Raw genomic sequence first — 26,805 nt, 5'->3', positions numbered from 1 at the left:
AAAAAGTCTATAAAAGTTCCTCAGTCACTGACGACATTCGGATCAGGGCCTTTCCCTCCTGTTATGGGGAGGGCGATGATTATAACCACTAGGCTACTAGCGAGGATCCACTTTACAACGTAGATGATTTATTGTTAGCAATAGTCATATCTCAAATGAAAAGAATGACCAGTCTTGGAAATTTCACTGTCTTGAAAACAGTTTCAAGCCATACGCAGCTAACATGTATGGTAATTCCACGCAGATCGATTCTTTCTTAGCCTGAATAAAGGAACTTGCAACTGTATCAATCACTCATAGATAGTTCATTTATTCACCGATGTTGAAGACCATATTTTTCGCTTAGTATTTCCTTTCACGTTTTCTTTTCTTCCCTTACCAGGGAAATCAATAGATGCATCGGCATATTTCTCGTATCTTTACAAATCAGCTTAGTAAGTGGGTCTACTGCCTGGTATCTTTTCGGATAAGCTTTGGGTCACCTCGCAAAATTGCTGTTCTTTCAGGATTATTCGATTTTCTCCGTCAAGAAAACTATTTTTTGTAATAAAGATGTTCCTCACGAACCTTAACTTTCCTCAAGAAAACAGTTGGTTTAAGTTTTTTTTTTTTTCTGAAATGCATCAGCCGAAACACTGAGTTATCTCCTCGGGATATACTTTCCATTATTTATATATCGCTGTAAACTACTACGGAAGTCATAACTCTTGGTCATGACCAGCACGGAAAGAAAGAGTCTGCAAACAACGAAAAGTCGACTTTTTCGACACTTTGAATTACATCTACCAGACATCTTATTCGTTTCTTCAGAAACACGTTCTGTGTTGTAAATGAGCCCAAATCGCAACTAAAGCTTATCCACAAGATTACTGCAAAAAAGTATTCAATTAAAAATAAAAGAAAATAATCAAATTACATTGCTACCAAAAGCATTAGGACGCAAGAGCCGTGTGGAGTTTTCTTTTCCTCACTGAGCCTTAGTTAGCTGTCTTAGAGGTGACTGCATGATTCTAGTTCTCCTCCTCATTCTTGAAGCCCATAATATTTTATCTAGAAACACAAGCAAATCGGGCATGGTTTATAAGCAGAATACACAAAGGCAGAATACACTAACAACACTGCAGCCTTTTGGGCCTTTTTTGACACTGTACCTGAATTAACTGGGTCTCAAGCGAGAGTAGCATAGTTCCTTTTTTCCCGGAAACGGGGGTTTTTCGTCATGCAAACTGACACCAAATAAATGCAATTTACAGACATAATGTCTGTATTTTTGCATGTATTTATTGTATTTATGTCTGTATGGTCTAAGTCGCTGATGCGCCTAAAATTCTATAAAAAAACACTTTATGTACATATTGACAGAAATATTTCTCCATTCCTCCAAAAGAACGGTTTTTAATTATGCACCTGATTTGGGCTCTCGCATGTGTTTCTATTACTTTTTACAGTCGTTCTATTGTCTCGCATTTTACCTAGAGGAGGGAAGGAACTTTATAACCAGGTCATCACATATTGAGAATTGTGACGAAGGCCTTTGTGAAAAGCACTGACATTAATCTATACATATTTATAACCATTTAACTTTTTGGAAAACAAAGATCCGAGCCATAGCATTTGTATTAGCTCTGGAAAAAGAACGTTTTTGAGAATGTCGTAATGAGAATGCTGCGAGATGCCATCCAAAAAACTCACTGGTCCAACGCCACATTACAAAAAGCAGAACAAAATCATCATACTTCTACCCTCATGCTTTACAACAGCTGGGATGCTGCAACCATTTTCAAAATGTTATCCAGGCTAGGACCGAGCACAAGTTCGATTCTACTGAAATATCGAGACTGTCGCTTCGGAGACTTCTTTCCCATTCCTCCGAGGACATTTTGTCCGATCCACCATACTTGTCGTATGGTGATGAAAGGTACATGGGTGGCAGCTCGTCCTCGGATCTCTGTTAGTGAAATCTTCTGCATGCAGCACCGAACTGACAACTGCTCCCTGCACGTTCCCTGTACAGGAATATACAAACAGTTCGTTCAAACATGGTTTTAAGAGCACTCCAAATGCATTCCAATTTTTTTTTTAATCTTCTCCAAGGTTCCGGATTTGAATCCAATAGAAAAACGGAATTATCATTTAGAAAGGTGTATCACAGAGCGAGGACAATATCCGGCGAATATGGGACACTTGAAAAACATATTCTTGTTGGGATTAGCTAGCGTCACTAGTGTTATCCGTACACACCTTTTAAAATCTCGATCAAGAAAAGCTCGATAGTGATTGCATTATCTAATATTTTTGAATGGAATTCTACATTTAAGCGCTTTAATATATAATTCTGCAGATTTATTTGTAATGATCTCCCATAATTCAAATAGATAAAAGTCTACTTATCTCTTCCTTATTTAAACATAGTGGATAAGTAAGAGTACATAGCCTTACTTGTTCTTAAAAGTTAAATTAGCCTAGCAGCATATTCGAAGGCGAATGTGTGCAGTTTAAGTAACATCCTCAAGATTTTCCTCATAATTCTTAGATAAACAGGACGTGGGGCTACTTGAAATCGTGTAATTTATCTTTCGAAATAACATATCGCACTTCATTCCCATTCAGCTGTTTTCACCGAACCGAGACAATTCGTTGATCTCGCCAGCCTCGTGGTTCCTGACTGTGAAATGTGTAATAATCGCCAGAAGTGTTCTTCGGTCATTATGTACTTATTTTGTGCGACTCGTAAAATCAATGATAATACCTTATTTAGATGCACATAATGCGGCAAATGTGGCATCAAATTCGAGTCCGGGCTGACACAACATTAATATAAGCAAGTTAGCACACGTGTTGTGAATATTTGGAGATGCCACACCTAATTATCTCTGGTCTCTGGAGAAAGAATAAATTCGTTAAAAATTCGCGAAACAAACAAGAATCAATTTAGCGAGGGAGGCCTTCGCTGAATCAGCCAGAAAGCGCAAGATGATGGTAGAATAATCGTTTATTTATAACGACAGAACAAATTATGTGGTTTGCTTCCTAATAAAGAATGGAACAGCAATGAATTCCTAATTACGGACTGTAAACTTCTACTCAAAAACCAGATGTTGTTGTTCCTTAAATAGACTATTGACAAGTTGTTTGGGTGTTTATAATTACGGCTGGGACAGATAAGGACGTGTGGTGTCAGCGTACTGTGTCTGTTAGCGTGTTTCTTCGCTCGGTTTGCCTGTTTTGCTGGATGAAATGTTCTAATGAAATGAAATACTGTATCAGGTAAGACCGACTAATTTGGCCACGGAGTTGAAGCCTATAAAATTTCTTCTGATATCTTTGAGATTTGAATCGAGTCACCTTTTTGTCAATCTGAAATGGATGAATTTAGAAACATTCATTTCTAAAGCTCACCAGTTTGGCTCCAAGGAAGCAAATCAGAAATTCCTCGAATAGCCCGAATTCCAAATCAGAAATTACCATCAGAAATTCAACTCTTGTTCAGGTAATCTAACTTTAGATAGGAGTACAATAAGTTTCTAAACTTCTATCACGTTCAATAAACTTATCACGTTTCAAACTAAATTCGCTCATTCAAAAAGGATGACAATTTTGACTGTACAAATGCTTGAAACATATTTCTAACAAATTGAACGTGCACACTGTGAAGATTTATGAAAATATCTTTGAAGAAACCTATTCCGGATAATAGTTGTGATTTATTTATCACAGGAATTTTTTTATGAATGCTTCTCAGTAGCATTATGCGGCTGACAAACTTTGCGCACCAAAGTCAGTAGTTAAAATCAACATCCTCCCCACATAGGGTGGAAAAGGCCCAGTTTTGAATCCCATGGATACGAAATGAACTTTTATTGCCCTTTTACACACCGTGGTTGAGTTAGTTCAGTCTCAGAGCAAGGTTTTCTTCCCAGAGAAACTCGGTTTTTTTGTCCAACAAAACAGACAAACCGACCAGAGCGTTCACCCGAATTACAAACATTATAACACACGCGGGAGTTAATTCTCGAATAGCCCCGAATTTATATTGGTCCGATTTTAATGATATTTGGAATGTCTCCACTATTATTTTTTAAAAAGTCCAAATATGGAAGTCAAATGATCACATGCGAAGAGATGGACAAAGAAATAATAATTTCCACACTGTTTCACGAAAATCCGTCTGCTGGTAGTCGAGTTATTACATGTGGGCAGACGGACGGACGTGGTGAAGACAATTGGCACATTAACGCATACGCTAACATGCTTAAAAATTGTACTTCTTGAAAGAAGTTGTTAAAATGCTTGACTGAGAGGCAAAATAACATCGAAGCCATTATTATTTATTGGAATGCCAAGTCTGCTACGTGTACGAAAGAAGAATGGTGCAGCACACCCCTAAGGTATATAACGTACTGTATGGAGTGCCTTTTAATTTTTGATTTCTTTAATTTAGCCTTCTCACAAATGTGAAAGTCTCGTTGTCACCTTGATAAATAACGAGAACATAAATGTACCGTAGTTATGCGAATGTTTCCGTGCATATTCTTCGAAGTAAAATGCAAATTTAATTACTGCAATGCTCGCAAATTGAAATTCATGAATCTCCCTCTCTCATTTGTGCTTCCGTAATCTGTTAAAGTTGAAGATTAACAAAAACCTTCAACGGTAAGTGAGTGAACAAGTAAAGCGTAAGAATTTACATTTAATTTCGACCTTTCTCTGGAAGCTAATTATTTCTGGACACGGTAATAAGTTCTAAAAGAATATGGGTTTGATTCTTGCAAAGCTGGAAAAGAGTAATTAGGCAGAAAAATTTCGAAATATATTTAGAAAAGAGAAAAACTGCAAAAGTAGACGAGCTATTTGAAAAATGTCATTGCAGATACGTTCTTTTGTAACGTGAATTAGGTTTTAAATTACCCGTGCATTCATCTGTAAGGTAAGCTTTTTTTTTTCATTTTACTTAATAAAAAGTCGTTTACTGTTTTCAATGGACACAAGAAGTGTACAACAATCGATCGAAACATAAGCTAAAGGAAAATACGCAAAAAAAAACGAATTTCGAATAAAATGAACGCATTTTTGTTATTTCTAACTCCTCTTTAATTTTAGGCTAAAAGTGCGAATAAAAATATACTCTTCTTTGTTAACTGAGTTCATTAAATTCAAAGTAATTTTCTTTCAGCTAAAATTGGCATCGTTAACAAAGGTACAAAACCTTATCATTCCTTAAAATCCATTAAGATTTCGATGGCAGACATTGGTTATGTCACTCGCCATCCATTTTGAAAAGGTTGCGTTGTTTAGGATAAGAATCAAAGAAACTAAGGGCGTGAAGCTTTAGTAATACGTGATTGTAACTTTCGTGCATTCTCTGGTCGGTTTGTTTGTTTTGGGATGAAAATCCAGGTTATAGGAAAAACCATGAAATCAATAAATGTTTATGGTGTATTGTGCCTGCACAAGTGTATTTCCACGCTGATTTGTACATTATGTGGGCTGAAAAATCTAGAAACCCTCTCCCTCCGAGTGAGATTGAGTAACTACAGCCAGATCGAACTTCCACTGGTGGCAGCTTAGCTGGAACTGTACATGACTGATTGCCAATCGTTTGGAGAGATCTCGGTTCGTCGACGACTGCAGAAATTTCTAAAGTTCTCTTCAATCGAGGCTGTAGTTAACCAATTTCATGCAGAGAGAGTTGGATTTTCCACTGAGTTATTGCCCAGTTTTTCAGACAGCACAACATACAGATCGGACAAAATAAATAACTATGGATAGGGAGCGACAGCTACGGTGCTGTTAAAACATTCTTTCAATTTCAGCGCCAACTGAACGTGTTATATAAGAATTATTTCAGTCTCTGAGTAGATATGCACCCAAGCTTCTCTAAACAAGTGACCAACCCACCATACTCTCATGAGTGATCTGGAGATCGCGTGTTTTTTCGATAAGAATAATTCGCTAAAACATTTACTATATTTCTTTCACTAAGTCCGTATTACTGTGAGCTATGCACATAACAGCGCAGCCCCTGAGACCTACTAATGCGGCCCGCGAGCCTTTTTTTGAGTTTTATGCTCTTAAGATTCGGGTTTACTGTTCGTTTTGGGGACAGACTCTTCTGCTTTCTCGTGGGAAGCCGCATATAAGAGTATGGATGCGCTATACAATTGCTAAAAGAAATTACATTCTCTTATATTCGTCTTTAGTAGTGGGTAGAAAAATTGTTTCCGGCAATTTCATTTTCAATCCTATGTGAAGAATACGGGAAACGCATTTTCAGAGGATGCACGAGACATTGCTAGCGAGTGATGAAGCCAGCTGGGAGCCATTGCAGGGGAACGTGCTAGGAACAATCCTTTATTTCGACTGTACAGTAGGAATGGGGTTTCCATCGTGCCAATATCCATAGAGAAAAGCAGAATTCCCGAGACCTGTGGATGATGCAAGCATTTCGTCGCGGTAGTGGACCTGTACGTGTTCCTGCTGAGCCAGTCAGTGGGCCTCGTAATACACAACACCTTTAAATTCTTCTTGTAAGCAGGAGAGAGCTGTGCGAAAGATTCTGCATGACCGGCAATCTTCCGTGCAGGCGTGCACGTAACAGTCTCGCAACGCTTCCAAACACAGTCACGTCCCGGCCGGGTGGATTGCATGACTCCTGAGGGAGAGCTGACAATAGGATTGAGCAGGTGATAAGCAGTAGCTTTATTTCATAGTCGCTTTTTATACAAGTTTGGTACCAGAATAACAGAACGTGTTTGTTTCAACCCATACGTTGTTTTCCTTTCTCTGGTAAACACAATCTTGAGGTGATGAAATCGTACGGTCTTCGTGTATTGCACATGATCTCCCACTAATCAGTTCTTTCGGGAATTCAATGTTATAACTCTTTCGATATTTACAACGATCAGGTCAAGGGGAAATAGAAGCATTCTAATTAGCGGCCATTTTGAAAATGTGGGTGTTGCCTGTTATATATTAAAATACTTCGTGCATAAGAAAGACAAGGTATTTTTACAGACGAGCTCACTTCAATTACTAGAAAACATTGTGTATACTAATAGACGAGTAGCTCATTACTTTAAAAATATCCATAGGACACAACAAATAATTTAAGGACGACCACCCGCAGAATCTATTTTAACCATTCCTTCAAAATGTACCATTATCTCGAAAGAAGAAGAGACATACCAGATATTCAAGAAACATTCTGGAAAAACAAGACCACGACACTCAAAATACAATTATTATTCTAAATCTGTGCGGTAAATGTTGATTTGGAACATTAATCTGTGGGGGAATGTTAAGATTTTCATTATTTCCGGCTGTTTCTGTTGTTTTAAATTATTCTCAATGAATCACGTTTCTGAAACAATCATATTTGACACTGCTACTACGCTACACGAAAATATTTCAGCAAAAATATGTATTTTGGCAGAAATACTTTTTACATCCGGATAAGGATCTTGCTCTTAGAATAACGGGGAAAGGTGGATAACAGTTTTATCGTGTAACCGTTGCCCGATATCTCTGTGGCTATGAATAGATGCGATCGATTTATGCAATTAAATTTAGATCAGCGACAAACGAATTCCAGTGCCCATTTGAAAGCAACTTCTTCATAAGGCTTTAACGTGAAGAACGTTCACATTACGTTGACTTCAAATGAGAAGAAACATTTTATTGAATCGTATGGTCTTTAAAGGCAAATTCTGGTTAGAAATATGTACTCTTATGTGCAAGGTGAATCTATGGCGACAACAGTGCACCGGAAGGCATCAGCTACCTTTATTGGCAACAGAAGAAACAAAATAAATCTCAGCACTTCGGGTTTGTATTGATCAAGTGATGAGCCGAACAGTTGATTGGCTTGCACAACTTTCAGCTAGACAATTTTTGCGTCTGCCATTTCTTTGTGGAAATAGCAGCAGACACTGAGCAGTGTATATGTATCGGCTCAGCCTGCAGAAGAGCATGTTTCCGACATTTCAAGGAGCCGCGATTATTCTTCGAAGGTTCTGACATTCCATTATTTTATTTTATTTTGTTTTTTTTTATCCGCATTACTGCAGAAAGCAAAATCTGGAATATCTGTAAAACGTGACACGCGTATCCATTACAAAGAGCTCCGCATGCGTTTGTTTTCTCCCAACAGACTTCCTATTGGTTATCTCATAACTTCAGCGAGCTCGTGCACCATCCCGGCTATTAATGCCGGATAACTGTAACGCTAAGCGAGTCGTTACCAAATACAATAACAGCTCCTTAATGTCCGCATACACTGAAAAGAAAGTGATCTAGTTTTGAACCAACTTCTTCTTCTTCTCCCCTCCCCTTATCGCCCCTCCAACCCATCCCTTCTGTCTTTCGCGCTGTCACTCTTGTCTCCCATTAGCTCCCATTAGGTTAATATGTTTACAACGGGCGCTCTTCAAGTTCTGAACTTTAAGTGTACCGCCTCAAATTGTACTTCTGAAGTTTTTCTGTGATTTAGAAGGAAAGCCTTTGCCAATATCTGTCATGTGATAAGACGAAAATCAATAGACTCCTAGTACTCAAGATTTTTTTTTTATATCTCCTTGGCTCCTGCCAGAAAATAAACTCTAAGAAGCATCGTTTATTTGACAATGTTTTCAATTCTCGTGCGAGGTTCCAAGGGATGAAAGCCCATTAAAATTCGCATTCCTCTTGTGTAGGTGGTGTGAAACAGGAAATAGTACACAGTAAGCTGAGAGTTGTCGGGGTTTATTAGCGAGATATGAGACATCTTTCCTTTGGACAGGAACAAGGATACACTGTTATCGATTCGATTGCGCATAGTTTATTAATACGCACTGATTTCGTTTGGTTTCTTTTAGTAGTCGAGATATTACAAACTGAAGTAGAAGTTGGTGTTTGCCACACTATTATAAAATATTTGAATAATATCGATTCAGATTCGAGCGGCCAATCTTTGATGAACACAAGAATGTTATCGCTGAGTGTTTTTGCCTTATGACGACAGAAGCAGAATAAAGCTGTAAAGGCCACTCAATGCTATCCAATCGCCTTCTAGAATATCATGTTAGTACAACGTTAATATTAACACATTTGGCTCAAGTTTGCCCATTGCAGTATTTAGGCAAACAGGGATTCGGCTATTATAAATGACTTATGGAGATGTCATACATCACTACGGTATTTGCCGGGCGTATTTGCTCTGTCTTATAGCAGAAATTATTGGGTAAATTTTCGCCTATTTTAAAATTACAGGACATGGTAGAAACGAAGATAAGCTATCGAGAGAATGCCGGTGTTTCCTTGACTGTAAATTGTCGGCACATACTTCATTAAGTGAAACTTGGGCTTCTCCTCATTGCAATCGTCATCTAAAAGGAGCGCCCGTGGTTATTACTTTAATTGATGGCTGGTTTGTGTTACCTGCAACCTCATGATCACTCTGCGTGTCTACAAATGTTGGTGTTTGCGCGATAGCTTATCTCACCTCGCCCGTTTCAACCACTAATTTTCTCGAGGTTCGAGTACGATATATTGATATAATTATAAACTTCCATTAAATCAGAATAGCTTACTCGTGTTTCTGGTCTCTGTTTACAGAGTGGAACATGATTCTGGCGGGAATGTCACTGCAAGTTTCGAAACATCTGCCAAGTGTTGAACAGAGAGTATCTTCAGCATACTCTCGTCACCCATCGCTGCCTCGTTTTCTTCGTCGGAGGAACCATGAGAGGTGCGTGCATAGCGTGTGTGTGTGCATGTGTGAATATTACTGGAATGAGTGCTTGAAAATGGAAAAGGGCGCATGAAGGACTTGCCCTAATGAAAATGTGATCGAGCGAAACCGATCGATGGATGACAAAAAGAGTAAGCAGTGCTGTTAATGGACATTGATGGCAACTGGGAAAGTTAAGTAACAAAAACGAAATGACGGAAAAGAGTTTAGCGCAGTAAATACTACCGATGGGAAAAGACTCATTCGTAAAGGGCCACTTAACTGCGCTTTTCTATGGAACGGCGTCCTGGACAATGAAGCGTCGGAGTGATACCCGTTCTAAATGCAGATGCCTTTAAAGATAAAATAATCGCAAGCATTGTTTGTAATGAAAACGACTCATAAGCGGAATGAAGCTTCTCGAACTCAAAGTTATTATAAAGTACGTATTGCACTGCTTTCAATGATTATTTTTGTATTAATTGAAAGGATGAAGATAAATGTGGAGGCCAGAAGAATGGCTTGTTTGGTTTTTTGATATTCTGCCACACCAAAAGGGTATGAAGCATCAGCGTATTGTGTCTGTTAGTTTCGTGCATTCTATGGACGGTCTTGCTTTTCTTTCTGGATGGAAAACTAGTGTTTCCCTGGAAAATTTGGGGGTAATTGTGCATCCTCTTCCGAGACGGACTAACTTGGACAGTGTGAAAGAAAAAAAAAAAAGAATTCCTCTTGTCTTGAGGATGCAAATCCCGGTATTTCCATAAGAATTGGAAAACAGCGACCTTAACCATTGTACCACTAATGAGAATCGTTGTGAGGTAGAGTTAATTTGAAAATTCGTAGAGGTGTTATTTATTTTTAACGATATCATTAATGGTAAATCTATGATATTCCCATCTTTCAGCTTTATGGTTGGATATATGTAACGAGGCCTTGGGATGACATCAACTTTACTCATTGATCTGAATCTTTTAACTTCATTCCACAAATATCTGGATAAATGCCTTTTATTACTCCTTAAAATATTCAGAAGGTGAGACCCGTGTAGAAGAATTCGGAGGAGTTTTCAAATAAAAAAAAATTCCATTACAGATGTTGGTTGTTGAAAGGATAAAAACAAAAAAAAAGAAAAGATCGCACTAAGTCCAAACACAAGGACCATTACTAGGAATCAAACTGGTATATTAAAAGCATTAAATTTTAAATATAACTGCATATTTCCAGCGTCAGAGTGAAATTATCCTTACCATTATGAGTTCTTGAGAATTTTTTTTCAAGATTACTATTCTAGTACGTCGACTTTTCTTAGTTCAATAAGTGTAAGTTTGAGGTTTGTGAAATGTGATGCAATGAAATATCTTGCGTGTGCCATATAATAAGACAGAGGATAAAAAAATGACTGTTCAACAAAAACGTAGCCTTGACAGTTCTACTCCAAAACTGTCTCCCTCCAGTCGTGAGCTGGCAGCGAGATATTTTCCAGATGACCTGGACGTCTCCTTAAAGTGTTTCTGTTACGTTTGGCTCGACCTGCTGTCTAGCACCCGGTCTGCTGTGTTGTTTCTAAAACTGCAACCAAGAAATGACAGAGCGGTTGTATCTACCCTAATTCCAGCAGTACCACCAAAAAGATGCGAATGTTAGATGGTAGCAGGTAATATACCTACTTTATTATTCTCAAATGGTTTATCTTTAATTGTGGATTGTTTAAATTATTTAAATAATATTTTAAGCGGAATAAATGTTTGTTTTTAATGAAATAGGAGGATAATTATAATTTAATATTTGTTGTTAATATTTATTTATTAAGATATTACATCCTCCCCAACCGGAACAAGAGATTCCAATCCCGAATCACGTTAATCGGCGTGAAGACGAGAAATAGTGACTTACACATTGGAATTACAAAAAAGAAATCTTACATATTGGAAGGGATACTATGATTTCATTTCAATTCCATAAACTCTCCGAAGTTTTGTACTAAAAATCATTATAAAATAAAACTTGTGAATGTGGGAGAATATACGAAAGATATTTTTCACGTGTCTCCAGTTTACCAATCGTGTCAACAAAAGATTACTATAATGGTTAAACAATTTTCTGAAGATTTTCTTTCCGATTCCATCGGTTAGCTCCAAATTCATCATTACGGGTAAATTATTGCATTCTGTTCTGATTCACTTAAAACTTCCTTCTGTTTTATTGAATTTGGATGCGCTTTATTGAAAACCAAGTTGTCTTTAGTAAAGCAAATGTTCTTCTATTTTGCTTCGCTTTTTATTTGGCTGTGATGGAATGCTTCTAGATTCAGCGTAATCTTTCTCCAGCTATCTTCATTTATTTTTTGTGATTCCAACTTTAAATTTCACGCTTCTTTTGACCATCCATCGTCAATGGAACGCATTATTTCAGAGTGGAAGACGCGAAGCGACCGGTTCAATACAATAACTCAAAAAGACATTCGCGGAACAAATCAGACTTCTCGCTTTAATCACGAAGACACTCTGGTGACCTGATCAGACTTTTGCCACGTACTCAACACCTATACCCGCTCCGATTCGAAGCATTTTGTGCACGTGAATGGAACTTCAAACATACACGTGGAAGAAAAACAACGTTGAGGTCAATGCAGAAAAGAAGGAGCGGTATGAAAAGAACAGAAAAAGCAAAAACAGCAATTTGGACGCAGCTCAAATAGCGTTCAATCTTTTCAGGTTTTTTTCCCCCTAGACTCAAGAAAACGACTTTCTATTAATCTCTTAGGAAGTAGCTGGCGATTGCTTGGTGTTATCCTTCCAAAAACAACCAAACAAAAAAAAAATAATAATAAAAATAAATAAAATTCTCAGTATTTGAGGTTATTGTAAGATAAATGTGTTTCCAAGCAGCCATGAAATGGTGAATGTAGTACAGTGTCCCGGTATGCGTGATGATGTTATTTCCTTTTTCACTTGCTCAGACATCAAATAATAAATCAAACATGATTACCCACGTTTAACTGGGAAACATCTATCTCAATTTGATCAAAAACTCGAGATATAATCATTAGTGGGTTAAGAAGCCAAGTGCACATTGCTTTTAATCATTATTTTAAAATTTTACTGAAGAATCGTCCGTGGGTCTTATACTTTCAGTTTACGTTTTTCAATAATTCGTATAATAACTTTAAAAAAAAAAACTATACTCGTTTTAGAATTTTGAAACTTCCAGTGAAGTTACAAAAAAAGTACTCGATAGATATTTTTCTAGTTTGATGCTCTTTAAGAAGGCGTCATTTTGATCAATATCTGTAAAGTCTCAAAATGTGGAGCGCTATTTTCTTGGCGAACTTCCTACAAGAATTTCGACGGTGCACTGCGCGGAGGGTTATTTGGGGGGCGCTATATGAGTCCCAACGCTGATTTAAGTAGAAATATTTATTATCGTTAAATATATATTTATGTTTGTGTCTGAAATAGTTCCGAATACAACCTCCACTATCATAATAACTGCATAATCTGAGTGTATCCATCCACGAATGAATCTCATTAATGATGTAATCTTGATAGCAAATCGAATGGCAGATGTATTGAATAGTAGAAATGCTTATACGTCTACTATGAACAGGAATTTTTAACTATTCTTGGTAAAGCTATCATTTTCACGGAATCTCATCAACAGTATCCGGATGTCTAGTATCGTGATGTGTGCGAACATTCCACGTTGTGTCCGAGAATGTTAATGATTAAGATTAGCAAAGAGGACACACGCTTTTGAAACGCAATCCAAGCACCATGCATAACCGGGAAATAATTACAGAGGAGGCTAAATAGTGCTACCACACAGTTTTGGGATTCTTAAGGTACAAGGAGTTTTTGAAGACATTAAACTTTGTTAGATTATTTTTATCCTCGAGTTCCTTTTCCGTAATTGCCTTATATGGACAGCATTAAAGAAAACGAGTCTTCATCAAATGAATGCTGTTATTTAATTTAATTTCGGTTATTTGCATCTCATCCCGTTATTCCGTGCATGAATTCATTAATCAGAAGCATCATGATAATGGGCTTCCAAGAATATGCTTAAGAATCAAAATTGTTGTTCTAAGAACTTAAGATATTGCTAAAGAATCTACTTAAAGAAGACATGAGACAGAGGAAGAGAGGGAGATTAGTTTTACCATTATACAGAACAGGGATCTGCAATTTGTTCATCAAACGAAGCAAGGCCTCTTAAATCTTCGAAAAGCCCATGAATTGAAGAAACCAGGACCGAACTTGCTTTCACTAGTGGCCCAAACTTATCTCAAGTTGAAGTTAGATTTCTTAGTCAGTGTTTTACTATCCGTGATGTGATGTTCATCGTGTTATTAACGCGTGATATCATTTGACTTTGTAGAGGTTGGGAGGCACAGTGGGATTCGGTCCCGAGTACAGGTAATCTCTTTCCTGAGGCTCGCTATCTTAGCTATCCTGTAACAATTCTTTCCGCTGTACTTCAGTCTCAGTGTTTCTGAGTCGCTATAGGGAAGAAAGGAACGGTTCTAACATGACAAATCGAATACTAACGACACCAGAGAGAATCTTGATAAAAGACAGTCGTCAGTTCGGCTGCTTTAGAATTCAGATAAGAGTTGTTTCTTAAAGAATGCCAATAGAAAAGTGACTCCGAAGAAAAGGAAAAGTCCGTTGTCTTGAAATTTTACGACCGCTACGATATATCGTTTCCCTTAGAAGGCCAGATAAGTAGCGCTGTGATACCCATAAAGTAGGCTTGATTCCAGTATATTCGAAGAGAAAACATCTCATTAACCAGGTGAAGAAACGATCTTAATCGCAAAGTGGATCAACTTTCTTCCTTGCTTGCTTTATGTTGTGTGTGATCAAAGGAATTTAACTTTCTTAGTGGAACTTTTTGCTCAATTTGTTTAGGTAAGATAAAGTAGGAAGACTACACAAGAAAAATGTAAAAAAAATCCCAAAAAATGTTGAAAAATTACATGTGGTCTCCAATATCATCTCTGTCTAGTCTTACTCTTCCCATCTTAATGCTATTCTCCCTGTTGTGTACACTATATGTCGTGTACAGATAAGAATCAGATAAGATACAAATAATGCGTTGTATTATAATTTAAACTAAGTTGATTGTGCATGAAACATATATTATGCTGACGTATTTTCTTCCTTGGGGGAAGGAAAAAAAACATAATCGGTTGCAAATTCTTTGTCATTGCTGTCTTATTCTGATTGTGTGGTTATATCAACAAGTGCAAATTCCACCTTCGTTCATTATAATAATCCCTTTCAGAGCCTAATAAACTTCAATCAGGTCACCTCTGAGGTGCCTGGGTGCCAAGTTCTGCAGTGCACATAATCGGCGTCTTTCCTCATACGGTCGCTTTCTGGCCATCTCACCAATCGAATTGCCCATCTTTGGACATCAGAAGCTTGATGGCTTTTTTCAGTTATATATGTATATATATATATCTTCAGGTATGTTTTATGTTCCTGAATTTGGTGTTTTCTTCTTGTTAACCTTTCTGGGATTTTTAAGTGAAATGCATCGTGAATTCCGTTGTGTCATGGCTGTTCTATCACCGAAAACTGTCTTTTGAGATTTTGATAATTTCCATGACGCATTCTATATTAATTTAAGGAAACAGAAAAGAAAAGCAATGCAAGTAAAATACTTCCTCAACAAATCTTATAATTATGTTTTCGAAGGCTTTATTGTTTGGGTCGATGGGAATTACAAGTCTTGTATGTCCCTTGACGTTTCAGTTAGAGAAAAGAAAATCAAGTTGCGCGCATTTAAATCAGTTACTTTTATTAATCAGTTGAGATACGAATTTTTCGCTTTCTATATGATGCAATGCGATGTGCCTTATTTAGAGATCTTTGTTTCAACAGAAGCAGCTTTCGGAAAATAAAGTACAATCCTGGTGAATTTGTTTTAAAAAAACAGCCACTTTAAAGGAAATAGCTTAACAACGCATTTGATTGTGGATAAAACACAAACACATCCAGACTGGAATATTTATCTCTGGCGCTGCATGCGGAATGTATTAATATTCATCACAGTTATTTTATTTCTTTCTTGCAAAAGAAAAAAAATATATATAGTGATATGAATTAAAAACGATGCAGTTATTTTTCTTAAGAAAGTGTTCAAGAGTCCAACTCCTTGCTTTGTAGTTTTACCTTTTATTATTATCGTAGAAAAGAACACACCAGCTTTCGGAAAAAACTCCAATTAAAATGTCTCAGCAGTAATTCTTTCAACAAGATTCGCATCAAAGCCTTGACCCGGTCGAGTCACATTTAAAATTCGATATCGGTTCAGAAAAATGCTGGAAAAAAAGTGGTTTTCCAAAATGGAATGGTGGGTGTGCATTTTGGACCGTTCACGCGCCAAAACTGTGAAACGTTGCTAAGTTCCCTCACTGCAACAATTTTCTTGCTCTCTTCTTAACATATTAAGCGGTCTGAGAATTTAATAACAGTGTGCACTCCCGATATTTAAATATTAATCTAAGAAATCGATAGATTTCTTTATTCCTAAGTTTGAGTGTTAGCTTCAAGAAATCGATATTTTTCTATTTATTTATACCAAAGCATAATGGTAACCAAAGAATTTAATCATAGTTCCCATTTACAGTCTTTCAGGGAGCAATCATTCGACCCACAAGTCAATAGCAGGGATCGCATTAAACGGTGGTTTTTGAAAGGGTAACAAGTACCACAATGGAACTTTCCATTCACGATAACGCGAAGAATTTCAGTCCGTCCAGCTTGTAAATAAGTTTGGAATTAATAGTCAGGCACCTTTTCGCATATCCAAATATCAGCCAACGCAAAATAAACACTCTTCACTATTCTTAAATCTAAGTTAGTATTTAAAAGCGTTTCACCTTTCTTTGAACAGCTTTCTTTAACTTACGATGACTAATGTCTAAGTAATCTAACAGAATAATCGCTCAGTTATTTATGGCGAATTTCTGACAGTCGTTAGAGTTCCTCTACCAAATCCTTCTAAAGATTTTAAATGAAATAAGAACCACTGGAAACCTCAGGCATCATTCTCCGAATCTCAAATGAAATTGAAATTTAAAATTCCTTCATTTAATCTGACACCAAAAGTGGCCTGTCAGAGAATCATTGCTTTAATAATTCTGAAACCAATACTTAGAACTTGTAGGGGAGTCCGTCATATAATCGAATCATATGATTGACTCCACTGATTTGGTGGTGTGGTCGTACAACAATCAGATGATTTTCCTTGTGTGTTGAAATAAGTGAAACACAGGTGCTTTATTCAAAATTCTGGGAGAACGTCGACTCTCACTCTCTCTCGTCAGTAGTTTAGAGAATGCAGCCTATCTAGTAGCATGACGCACTGGAGAGAAACTGTTGATGTCAGCAGTTCTGAGAATATTAGCAGAGATGAATCTCTTCGTTAGTACTGATGAAAGCGCGAGGTAGTAAACTGAAAATTAAAGTGTGCTAGATGCATTCGTGCAAACCATGTCACAGATTATATATATATATATATATATATATATACATTTAATCTATTATGAAATATTGGAATAGATGTAAAATGTATATCAGATCAGATTAATGCCATCAATTGTAGATTAAACATTACATCAGTCTGTAATCTAATTACTACTGTAGGAGTATAACTAGTACTATATAGGTGCTCAAAGTGTATTAAAACATAGGCATAAAAGTACTAAGCGGGCCATAACGCCAAAAGAACCTATAAAAACTAATATAGCCTGTGTTAGTTTACATTTCTATACCCTATACATAATTGGGCAGTTCTGTAAGGATGGTTTCCAATTTATTATTATATCAGATAGGATGAATTATTTTAATATTCCTACATTTGGTAATAGTTATTTCTTTTATTTCCATATTGCTATCTACAATTGTTATTCTTTATTTCTTTATTATTATAATCCAGTTTTGGGTCCAACCCATGTAGTTATACCAGGATTCCTTACTAAAGGGTGGGGTAGTTACGCTCCCAGTATATCCGAAGTATCATTATATAAAGCTGTTTTCTTTGCTTTTCACTTTTTACTTTCTAACCCTAAATTTTATACCTCAAGATCTATTAGAGTAATTCAAGAGGAATTGAGGTACTATTACTATACTTATCCTTACTCCCTTTCTGGTTATGTCAGCACAAGCTTTCTTTTGCACATGTATAAAATAAAAAAACATCACAACTGGAGTGAAAATTATGGTTGACACTCTTTTTCTGTATTATTTGTCTCAAAGCTATCTGTCGGGCTAGCTGCTATCTTGCCTGTTTGCTGTTAAATTTCAATTTAAATATAGATTACGCTAATGTTTATAATTTGGACCTAGTTAAACAAGCAGATAACAATCAGAATCAGATAGCCTTGCTAATTATTGGTGGGATATATTGAATGGTATTTGCCTTCGAAAAAAGTGCCATTCAATGTATCCGATTATCAATAATTAGCTACATAATTATTAATTTATTTTATATTTTTATTTTATTGCTAATTATATTTTTATGTATGAGGTATAGCAATGTAAACCAACACAGGCTATATTAGTCTTTATAGGTACTTTTGGCCTTATGGCCTGCTTAGTACGTTTATGCCAATGTTTTAATACACTTTGAGTATCTATACAGTACCAATTGTACTCTTACAGTAGTAATTATATATATATATATATATATATATATATATATATATATATATATTCTCCCTCCTGCGTATCATACAACTATCCTGTTATGACATCTTACGAGTATTTAAGCCGAATATTTGACTATTTTCTCTATTTAATCTTGAATTGCGATTATTATGGATCCCAGCATGTCTAAAAACAATCGGTTTTCTTCAGGTACGAACCTTGTCCTAAATTTTTAGAGGGTAAATTATGAGACTAAGCTTAAGGCAGTGCTGTCACTGTAATAACCGCTAATCTGTATATCAGTTTCCCATACTAATGGTAGCCAGCGAAATTTCGGTCTGAAGCATGTAAACTGTCCTGTCTTTTTTTGTTTTTAAACGCTGGTTCCGGAGAGTATTTTAATTTGAGAAAACAGGTGGAAGTGGCAAGCGCTATCCAGGATCTATATAACTGAAGAAAACCCCGTCAGGAACAAAGCAACATGAAGGAGATTCCAACCAACTATGATGCAGTTCTTCTTCTTCTTCATGGGCTGTGACTAATCGGTACTATGTCATTTCAAATTGTTATTTCGAGTTTTTTCGGAACCACCTGAGACCTAAGATGCGTCGAAATCGGAGCCTTTTGGGATCTTCATATAATTTATTCAGCAAATTCTGAACCGATGGGACTGGTAATGCTGAATCATCGACCACCACCACCATACTTCTTTGATATTTACCTGTTTTGTTTACAATTTTTTTAAGTTCCAATAGCAATTCCTACTGCGCTTGGCGCAAATCCTTTTCGTAGCATTGTGCATTAATGCGGGCCCTCGTGGTAGCACAATTTGTAAAATCGCTGTCCTCCATACACCGGGTGGATAAGACCTGAGTTCCAGTACCGTCGATGACGAGAGAAATGTTTTTGGATCTTTTTTCATAACGTGGCTGAGTTAGTCGGTCTCGGGTAGCATGATTTTTCCTCAAGAAACTCGGTTTTTTCATCCAGCAAACAAAATCAACCTCAGAACACATGTAACTTACAGACAATATACACGAAGCAATATGGCCTTAGTTGCCGATGCCCCCAAAACCCAACAACAGCATTGATGCTGCGTCATTCTTATTTCTCTCTATCTGTTCCTCGAACCAACTGTTTAGCAGCTATTCCCTTGTTCCTGTTTTTTTACAAAGGTAAATGAGCATCATATTGATTTCATTCATAACCTCCCTTTAAGAAATTACTTTACGCATTGTTTTTGAGTAACTTTTTTTTGTTATCATTATTATTAATTATTCCTGCAACGTGCATTAGATCACCTTAGCTCTGAGAAGGAATAATTAATTCCGCGTGTCGCATAACAGTTAAGTAGGATATAAAGGTACGAACAGTAAGTGGTGGTAGATTAAGCAGAATGGGACGAGAAAAGGACCTAGATCTCTTCACAAGAGATGTGACAACAGTTCATCACCAAATAGGCATATCCACTCACCAGATAGCAGAAAGAGTGTGATGCCCAAAATGAGCGGTCGGAAACATCGTACACCAATAGAAGACGCGATCATTCATCTGAAGCGAGTTAGACCACCACTAAACGCCCCACAATGTCGAAGTTTGAAAAGGACAGAGAGGAAAGGTTGACTCGATAATCGGCGGACTCGACAGACAGTGCCCAGAATTGCCATAACTGTAGGACCAACAGCCATCAGAATAATACAATCAAGGTGACCCTTCACAGAATGGGTCATCTTGATTGTAAGCTCTTTGTAAGCTAAAGCCGTCTTCCATGTCACAACCTATCTTAGTGCACTGTACATTACAGCAACAGAAGAACGTTGTGGGGGTGATGAATCACATTGAATAATACAGCTATCAGACGAACGTACTTAGGTGAGGCAATATGCCCAAAGAATGAATTAATGCAGATCGTATTCCTGCAACAAATAGAATTCGGTGGCGGTATTGTAATGGCATGGACCTTACTGGTTTGGGCCCACATCGATGAAACCAAACTCAGCTGTCGAGTGTGAAGTTATGAACAATCCTTCCTTACTTTTGGAGAGGACTACGTTTGTATTAGAATAAGACCGCTGCGTGTCGCAATGCACAGTCAGCATGTCAGTGGTTTGAGGAGAATCATGTGGTGAACCTGACATTTTCAGCTGGGAGTCCAGATCTCGGCTCTCGCACGGTGCGTATAAGCACCGTCTTCGCCACACTGGGTGGAAAAAGGATGCATGATTTTTCTCTCGGAATCTTGGGTTTTTGTCCAGCAAACTGACCACAGAACAGACGCAATTTATGGACATATTATATACTGCTCAATATAGCCTAAGTTGCTGATCCGTCTAAAATCCTACAGCAATATTCAACGGTCCAGATATGACTCCTATTGCATACCCTTGAGATGATCTGAAACAATAATTGAGAACCAGAACAAGATGCAGAAGTTCAAACAGAAAATAGTTGTAGCCTTGTGGGATGAGTAAAGAAACCATGCAACTTTCTCTGGAGATTTCATAAACCAGAAACGGAGTTAAAAATCCAATTAAAGGTTCTCTCTCGCAGTGGAGGCAATCTTAAACTCCAACCCGCGAAGGTTTATTGAATATGGTTATCGAATAAATTCGCAATTAGAACTAGTTATAATTATTCAAAATGACGAAAACTTTCTGGTCGTTAAATTCACAAAAGGTTTTGAATATTTCTCCCTCACACAAATGCTACCTTGAATTAATTTTAGCGGCCATCAACTGGTGTCCACAGCTTTGTTTCAAGTGATCTTTAAGCATTTCGGAAGTGATTAGTCGCCTTATAATTACCCAGTATTGCGTTCAGCAACCAAGGAAGTTAAAGTGCATATCAAATATTTAAATAGCACCATAAGGTCAAGAGCCTTTCTTACACTAGATGATTACCCCGATATCTTGGGTAATCAACATAACTAAAAGTTCGCGTGCAACTGCGATTTCTGGTGTTGATGTTATCTCCGATACTTTTCATCACTTCATTTTCAGAGTACTTGATGGATGCAGTTTTTCGTCTACTGACACGGACCACGAGAAAAAAGTTGACCGTTATAGTTTCCTAAGTGCCGCCACTTATTAAGGGAGATAAGAGGTGTGCAGGTGCAAATAACGGTAATGATATAACGGACGGAAGCATCGATTAAGTCGGAGCGAGGAAGGATTCATTATCTGTTGGGAAAGTATCTCAGTCGAGTCGCAGCTCTGGAGTAATGTCGAACGACGCGAGATTCGATAAGCGTGTCACGACATCTGATGGAGTTTCCTGTTACCTAGGAATGTTTGCCAAAACACAAAAACCCTAATAAAGTGAGGTGTACACTTTGTCCTGAGACCGTGGCGAGGATCTTCCAGCATAAACAGGAGCGGGCACTCATTAGCTCTATATTGTGATCGTTATTTGCACGCTGTCTCTAAAGATGATGAGACAAGCAATAACAGAAGACAGTTTCGCTGACGAGATTATCATGCACTACTCTGAAAAAAGTTACGGGTACTGGTTTTACTAAAGTCCAAATGTTTCCTTGTACAATACGTTGGTTTTCATACTCTGAGATTGAAATTCTCCGTGTAAGAGGAACGAAAACAGCAAATGATGGATTGGCTTATTGTCTCGTGAAAATTTGCTTCCAGTGAAAAGTGACAGAACGCATTTGTGATCATAATCAGTAAGTGAATAAATTTTCTGAGTGTTCTTAATAATGCGTGGCACTGAAGCGCGTCATCTATTCTTTGTACTGGATATACATTTTTTTTTTCATATTAATGGTCTATTTAAGATAATGGATCTTCCAATTCGGGTTTAATTTCTTTCCTAATTAGGTCATGTTAGGTGCACAACAAAAGATGTACAGGAGGAGTGAACATTATATTCAAAAATAGTTTCAATTAATTTTTTGCATTTTTACGAATACCTTTTCTTGGATTCATTCAATAGTTTTAACGAATTTGAAAAGCGAAATCAAGTTTCTACAATTTATTGGTTTTTAATACAGTATTCCAATATATTTCCAGTTGTGGTCTGCACTAATGGGACGCTAGGACATCCATCGATGAGATGGAAATAATAAGGCTCGATAACGCGGTCACCAAGACGACTAAGAAACACGGCTTAATGACTATTTTACAGGTCAGCCCAGTGGCTTCACTGATGTTGAACTGCCAGTTCATTTTAGAATCGCGGGGTTTATATCTTTCATGGATCAGCTTGAACTTGGCAAAAGTACAGTATGATGGACTGTTAGTGTAGATATTAAAACTGTCGACAGCATGTAACGAATCTTATTGGTTGAAAGAATGTGACGAATGCAGTATTATAGCGTGATGTTGATTGAGGTTGGCTGTTTTGGGAAGTTGGCATTACAGGAAATTAACGCTAACAAGCAACGTAAACCGATATTTTCAGCTAATCACGTAATTAAAATATCCTGCGGTGGAAGAACGGATCGTAGCCACTGTGCTGCTAGCAACAAGGGCCCTACGGAGAAAAAAAGAAAGCAATAAAAATTACACAGATTTTTCCAATTTACTTCTGGAGCGTGTACTCATCAACATCTAACACGAACACTGTTTTACTCATTGATCCAAAGCTTCTAAAATTCATTTCACTCTTTCCAACAATCTTCTGTTTATAGTTGTAAAATGGAATATTCTTAAAAGCAGCCGACTCGTTAATTTTTCACTTCTCTCTTGAGATTTATCGTATTTCTTTGAAGTGAATTTAATAAGCATTAAACTCATGCAAAAATAACTATCTCAAGAAAGATCCCGCACGATATATTGTCATCCACGAAGCCAACGTATTATTTTGTATTTTTGGCTTGCTTAGAGGTTCTCCCTGAAATTTTCTTAAAAGTTTGTTCCATCAACAACATTGAGGTTAATGATAATGTATGAGGGATAAATTACTCGTGTTGGGAAATTGTCCAAGTATGTTAACTCTGGAATAAATTGCATTAAGTATGAATAAGGGCCACAAACAATGCAAGTGTTCGTCTAACCCTGTTTTTACTCGTGTGTTTGAGAGACAGTTTTAGTTCTTCTAATTAATGCCAACTTTTAAACGTATAATCCTTTGAATTAAAGAAAACCTTGCAGCTGATAGTCTACAATTATTACTACGATAAATCGCTACATTAATGTTGCCTTTCCTACTTCTCTAATAAACAATATCTGCGTTGTCTTACAAGCATTTGAAGTAATTCACAGCCAAATGATTATCTGACAGTTCGAATATGCTCCTAATAGCTTAGCAGTGTCAGTTAGCCTTGACACGAGCACGTAAGCACTAACAGCTACCAAATCATGCTCACACACTCTATCATATTCCATTACAGTAATAATGACCACTGTCACGTATTGAACTAGAACAGTCCTGCAGCAATAATCGATGGTTGTCCTTAACTGTTTTAAAGGAAATAAAGGATTGGATAATAAACACGTGCCCCACAAGTAACAGGTGTTTGTGGTGATCATAAACCAACTGCTATTGCACAATAATTCCTCCAGGTTGGTTCGGCGGACAGCGTTACTGCACTTGCGCAGTGGGGGAAAAGTCGATCTCAGCTAATTTTCGACTTCTCTTTCAGTCAAATAAACTTCCTATGGTACAGTGCGTTCGATTTGAATCGGGAGGATCCTTCCGAAGCACGCAAATGGTCAGCGCAGAAGTACAGTAGTGCACGTGTTTGGGTTGGCCATAGATAAAGCCCACGTGACCGCTAAATGCGATTAATGAATGTATTGATTGTCAAAATGACTAGTTATAAACACCTCTTGACTCAGTGGCCATGACAAGGTATAAACAGAGCATTTTTATTATCACTGAAGACGGAGGCCAACGTTTGGACCTTCAGACTTATGCTCAATGTAGAGACAAATACCATTATCCACGGTTCTGCTTAAGTTGCTAATATCTTTATAAATTGTACATCATCGCATGAAAAGGCGAATCCGCTATGATTTAAAATTGTCAGATACTACCAAGGCAGCTGTTTCGATGCTTACTGGCTTCTCATCAACTGAAGGCTGGTCTCTATTAGCGAGCATATGCCGAGCGGTAAATAATGTGTTTTGTCTAAGTAAACTGCCAATCGGTGTATGGAAGCAAACCTTGCATCTTGACACATAATTATATATTGTATGATGAAATATAATCTATTTTAGTTCGTTGTTGTTATTTAAATATTAATATAAATGCGATAATCGATTGAAGAATGTGCAGAGGTCTAAATAAATGCCAATTACTTATTTTCAGATTCAGAACAAGGTCCTTATGAGAAGCGACTCCTCAATCATCTTCTTTCTAACTATAATGTTCTGGAACGTCCTGTGGCCAACGAATCAGAACCGTTATTGCTGAGCTTTGGTCTTACACTGCAGCAGATTATCGACGTGGTAAATATTCCTCTTCTTATTATATACTGAATGAAACAGTTAATATTAGAATCCTTTTTAATAGCTCGTATCGAAATAGGCACACGTTTATGCTATAGTATAAGTGGTGTTAACATTAGTTCATGCTGCGTTTTATACTAGTATATTAATGCTGCTTTTTTATCCTTAAGCTATATAGTATAGTCCTAGATTATATAATTTTCATAAATATAATGATGCACCGTATATGTTAAATGCGTACCATGCTGCTTCCAGTAACAGAACGACAATTTTTTCCTTGGTACCAACAACGTACGAGGTACTAAAAACAATCCTGATAATTCGAAATTAACAAAGCTGTTATTCCTGAACTGGTGGCGTTTTCATAAAGCGAGACACTGGAGATTCGGCTACTCGGAGAGTTTAAATTATTCCATGTTATAAAGACTAATTAGAAAGAAGCTGATAAAGACATAAAAATGCTAGCCAAGAAATTTTATGGAAGGAAAAGAATAGAAAAGCTAAGGAAGTGAAATTTTAAGGTAAGAATAGGAAATTGCGAATAACTTGGAAATGTTGATAATCCTGTAAACAGCGGAGATATTAAGACCTTACCTCAGCAGACGAAGTCCATGGAAAAATTACCAGAAGTGATATCATAGCAAAGTATTTTAAGAGTTTTCGACAAATCAATAACCCTGTTAGCCTACCACAGATGCTCTTTAGGGATTAACTGAAGATGACAGAAGTTGGTGTAGTTTCGATAGAAAGTTCAGATAAGTGTGCGATCCAAGGATAATAAGTCCCGTGAACGCTCTCTTCGTGTTTCGCATCCGATTAGGCAAATCTCGACTGTACAAAGTGCATTCAAAATCTTCCCTGAAATGCATCATAAAAAAAGTTCCAGGAGAGAGCGAAATATGTCGCTTCGATACGCTTATTGAGAAGTAGTATGCAAGTTCTCACAAGTTTGAAATTTGACGGATGGCTGACAGTTGCAGTGCATTTTCAAGGGCACAGTAATGAATCACAGTGCCCTTGAAAATTCCAAGTCTTGGTAATGTCAGTGGTTATTATATATATGTATTTTCTACCTCGTATTTTGGTGCCTCAGATTTTTCACCATGACAATTTTTGGACATTCTATACAGAAAATGTCACTAAAAATGGAATAACTGAGTTAGATATCGACGTACGAATTAGATCTAACACTATACAATCGTCTTCCTTTTCCTGATGGTAAAATAATTGCTGAAAGTTGTCATCTCAAGGATGCAATCGCTAAAGACGGTGGAACAACGTGGCAATCTGGGCTATTTTAAACAAGTTAATAATCGCTTACAACCTGTTACCGTTCAAATACAGGAATTATTTTTTTTAATCATTCCGGGAATTTTTTGAATCTGCTCAGTTTATTGGAACACAGAACACGTTCGGATATTCAGATGATACCAAATGCGAGTTTCTCCTGTCTGTTAGGTAATTCACCTTACTAACATGCTCATTGAAAACATTTCCTTCGATTAACAAAAGCTCCAGATTCAGTTTAGCCAGACAGAAATATACTGTATGAGTTGTGAATCCATTAGGGTCGAATTACGTATGAGAACCAGTTCCTTTCTTACCACCTCTATTGTCTCGCTTATGTGGGGTTCGAAGAAACAATTAGTCGCTGTTAAACTTCTATGTTCTTTACAACCGGCTGGGTATAATTTTCTAGATTAATATCGGGTATTCACTTTACTCGCGTGTGGTGCCAATGGCGTGTTCTTTACCATCGAAAGCAGCACGCGACACCACGACAGTGACTCGCGTGATCACATTGTCTCATTTCGGGGAAAATTAGTGACCAACTAGGTTTATGTTTCAAGCAGGTTCTGTATTTTTCTGTTGACTGTCGTTCTGTGATAAATGAGCTCTGCTAATACTGAGAACCCCTTGCAATGCAATTCTCATTAATGGCTTCAATCATAAGAAATCTGTTGACTTGGTGTTTGGAGTAATGAATAATATATTGGTGCCCACACATTGAAACTGTTCAAAATTCATGCAAAAT

General features: G+C 37.2%; 1 protein-coding gene across 8 annotated transcripts in view; it reads left to right on the top strand.

The window, feature by feature from the left end:
- Positions 1-26,805, top strand: part of LOC150080594 (neuronal acetylcholine receptor subunit alpha-7-like) — a 267,604-nt gene that overhangs the window by 53,555 nt on the left and 187,244 nt on the right. For all 8 annotated transcript variants that reach the window (XM_090381719.1, XM_090381717.1, XM_090381718.1 and 5 more), the window contains exon 2: positions 24,631-24,770. In XM_090381719.1, the coding sequence (XP_090237845.1) occupies positions 24,631-24,770 (140 nt within the window). The remainder of the gene's footprint in view (positions 1-24,630; positions 24,771-26,805) is intronic.

This window comes from Mastigoproctus giganteus, chromosome 9 (genome assembly GCF_048544385.1).
Source record: "Mastigoproctus giganteus isolate SK-2022 chromosome 9, ASM4854438v1, whole genome shotgun sequence".
NCBI classification, from domain to species: Eukaryota; Metazoa; Arthropoda; class Arachnida; order Uropygi; family Thelyphonidae; genus Mastigoproctus; species Mastigoproctus giganteus.
The sequence above is the reverse complement of the archived record's forward strand: the minus strand, read 5'-3'. Positions and strand labels throughout refer to the sequence as shown.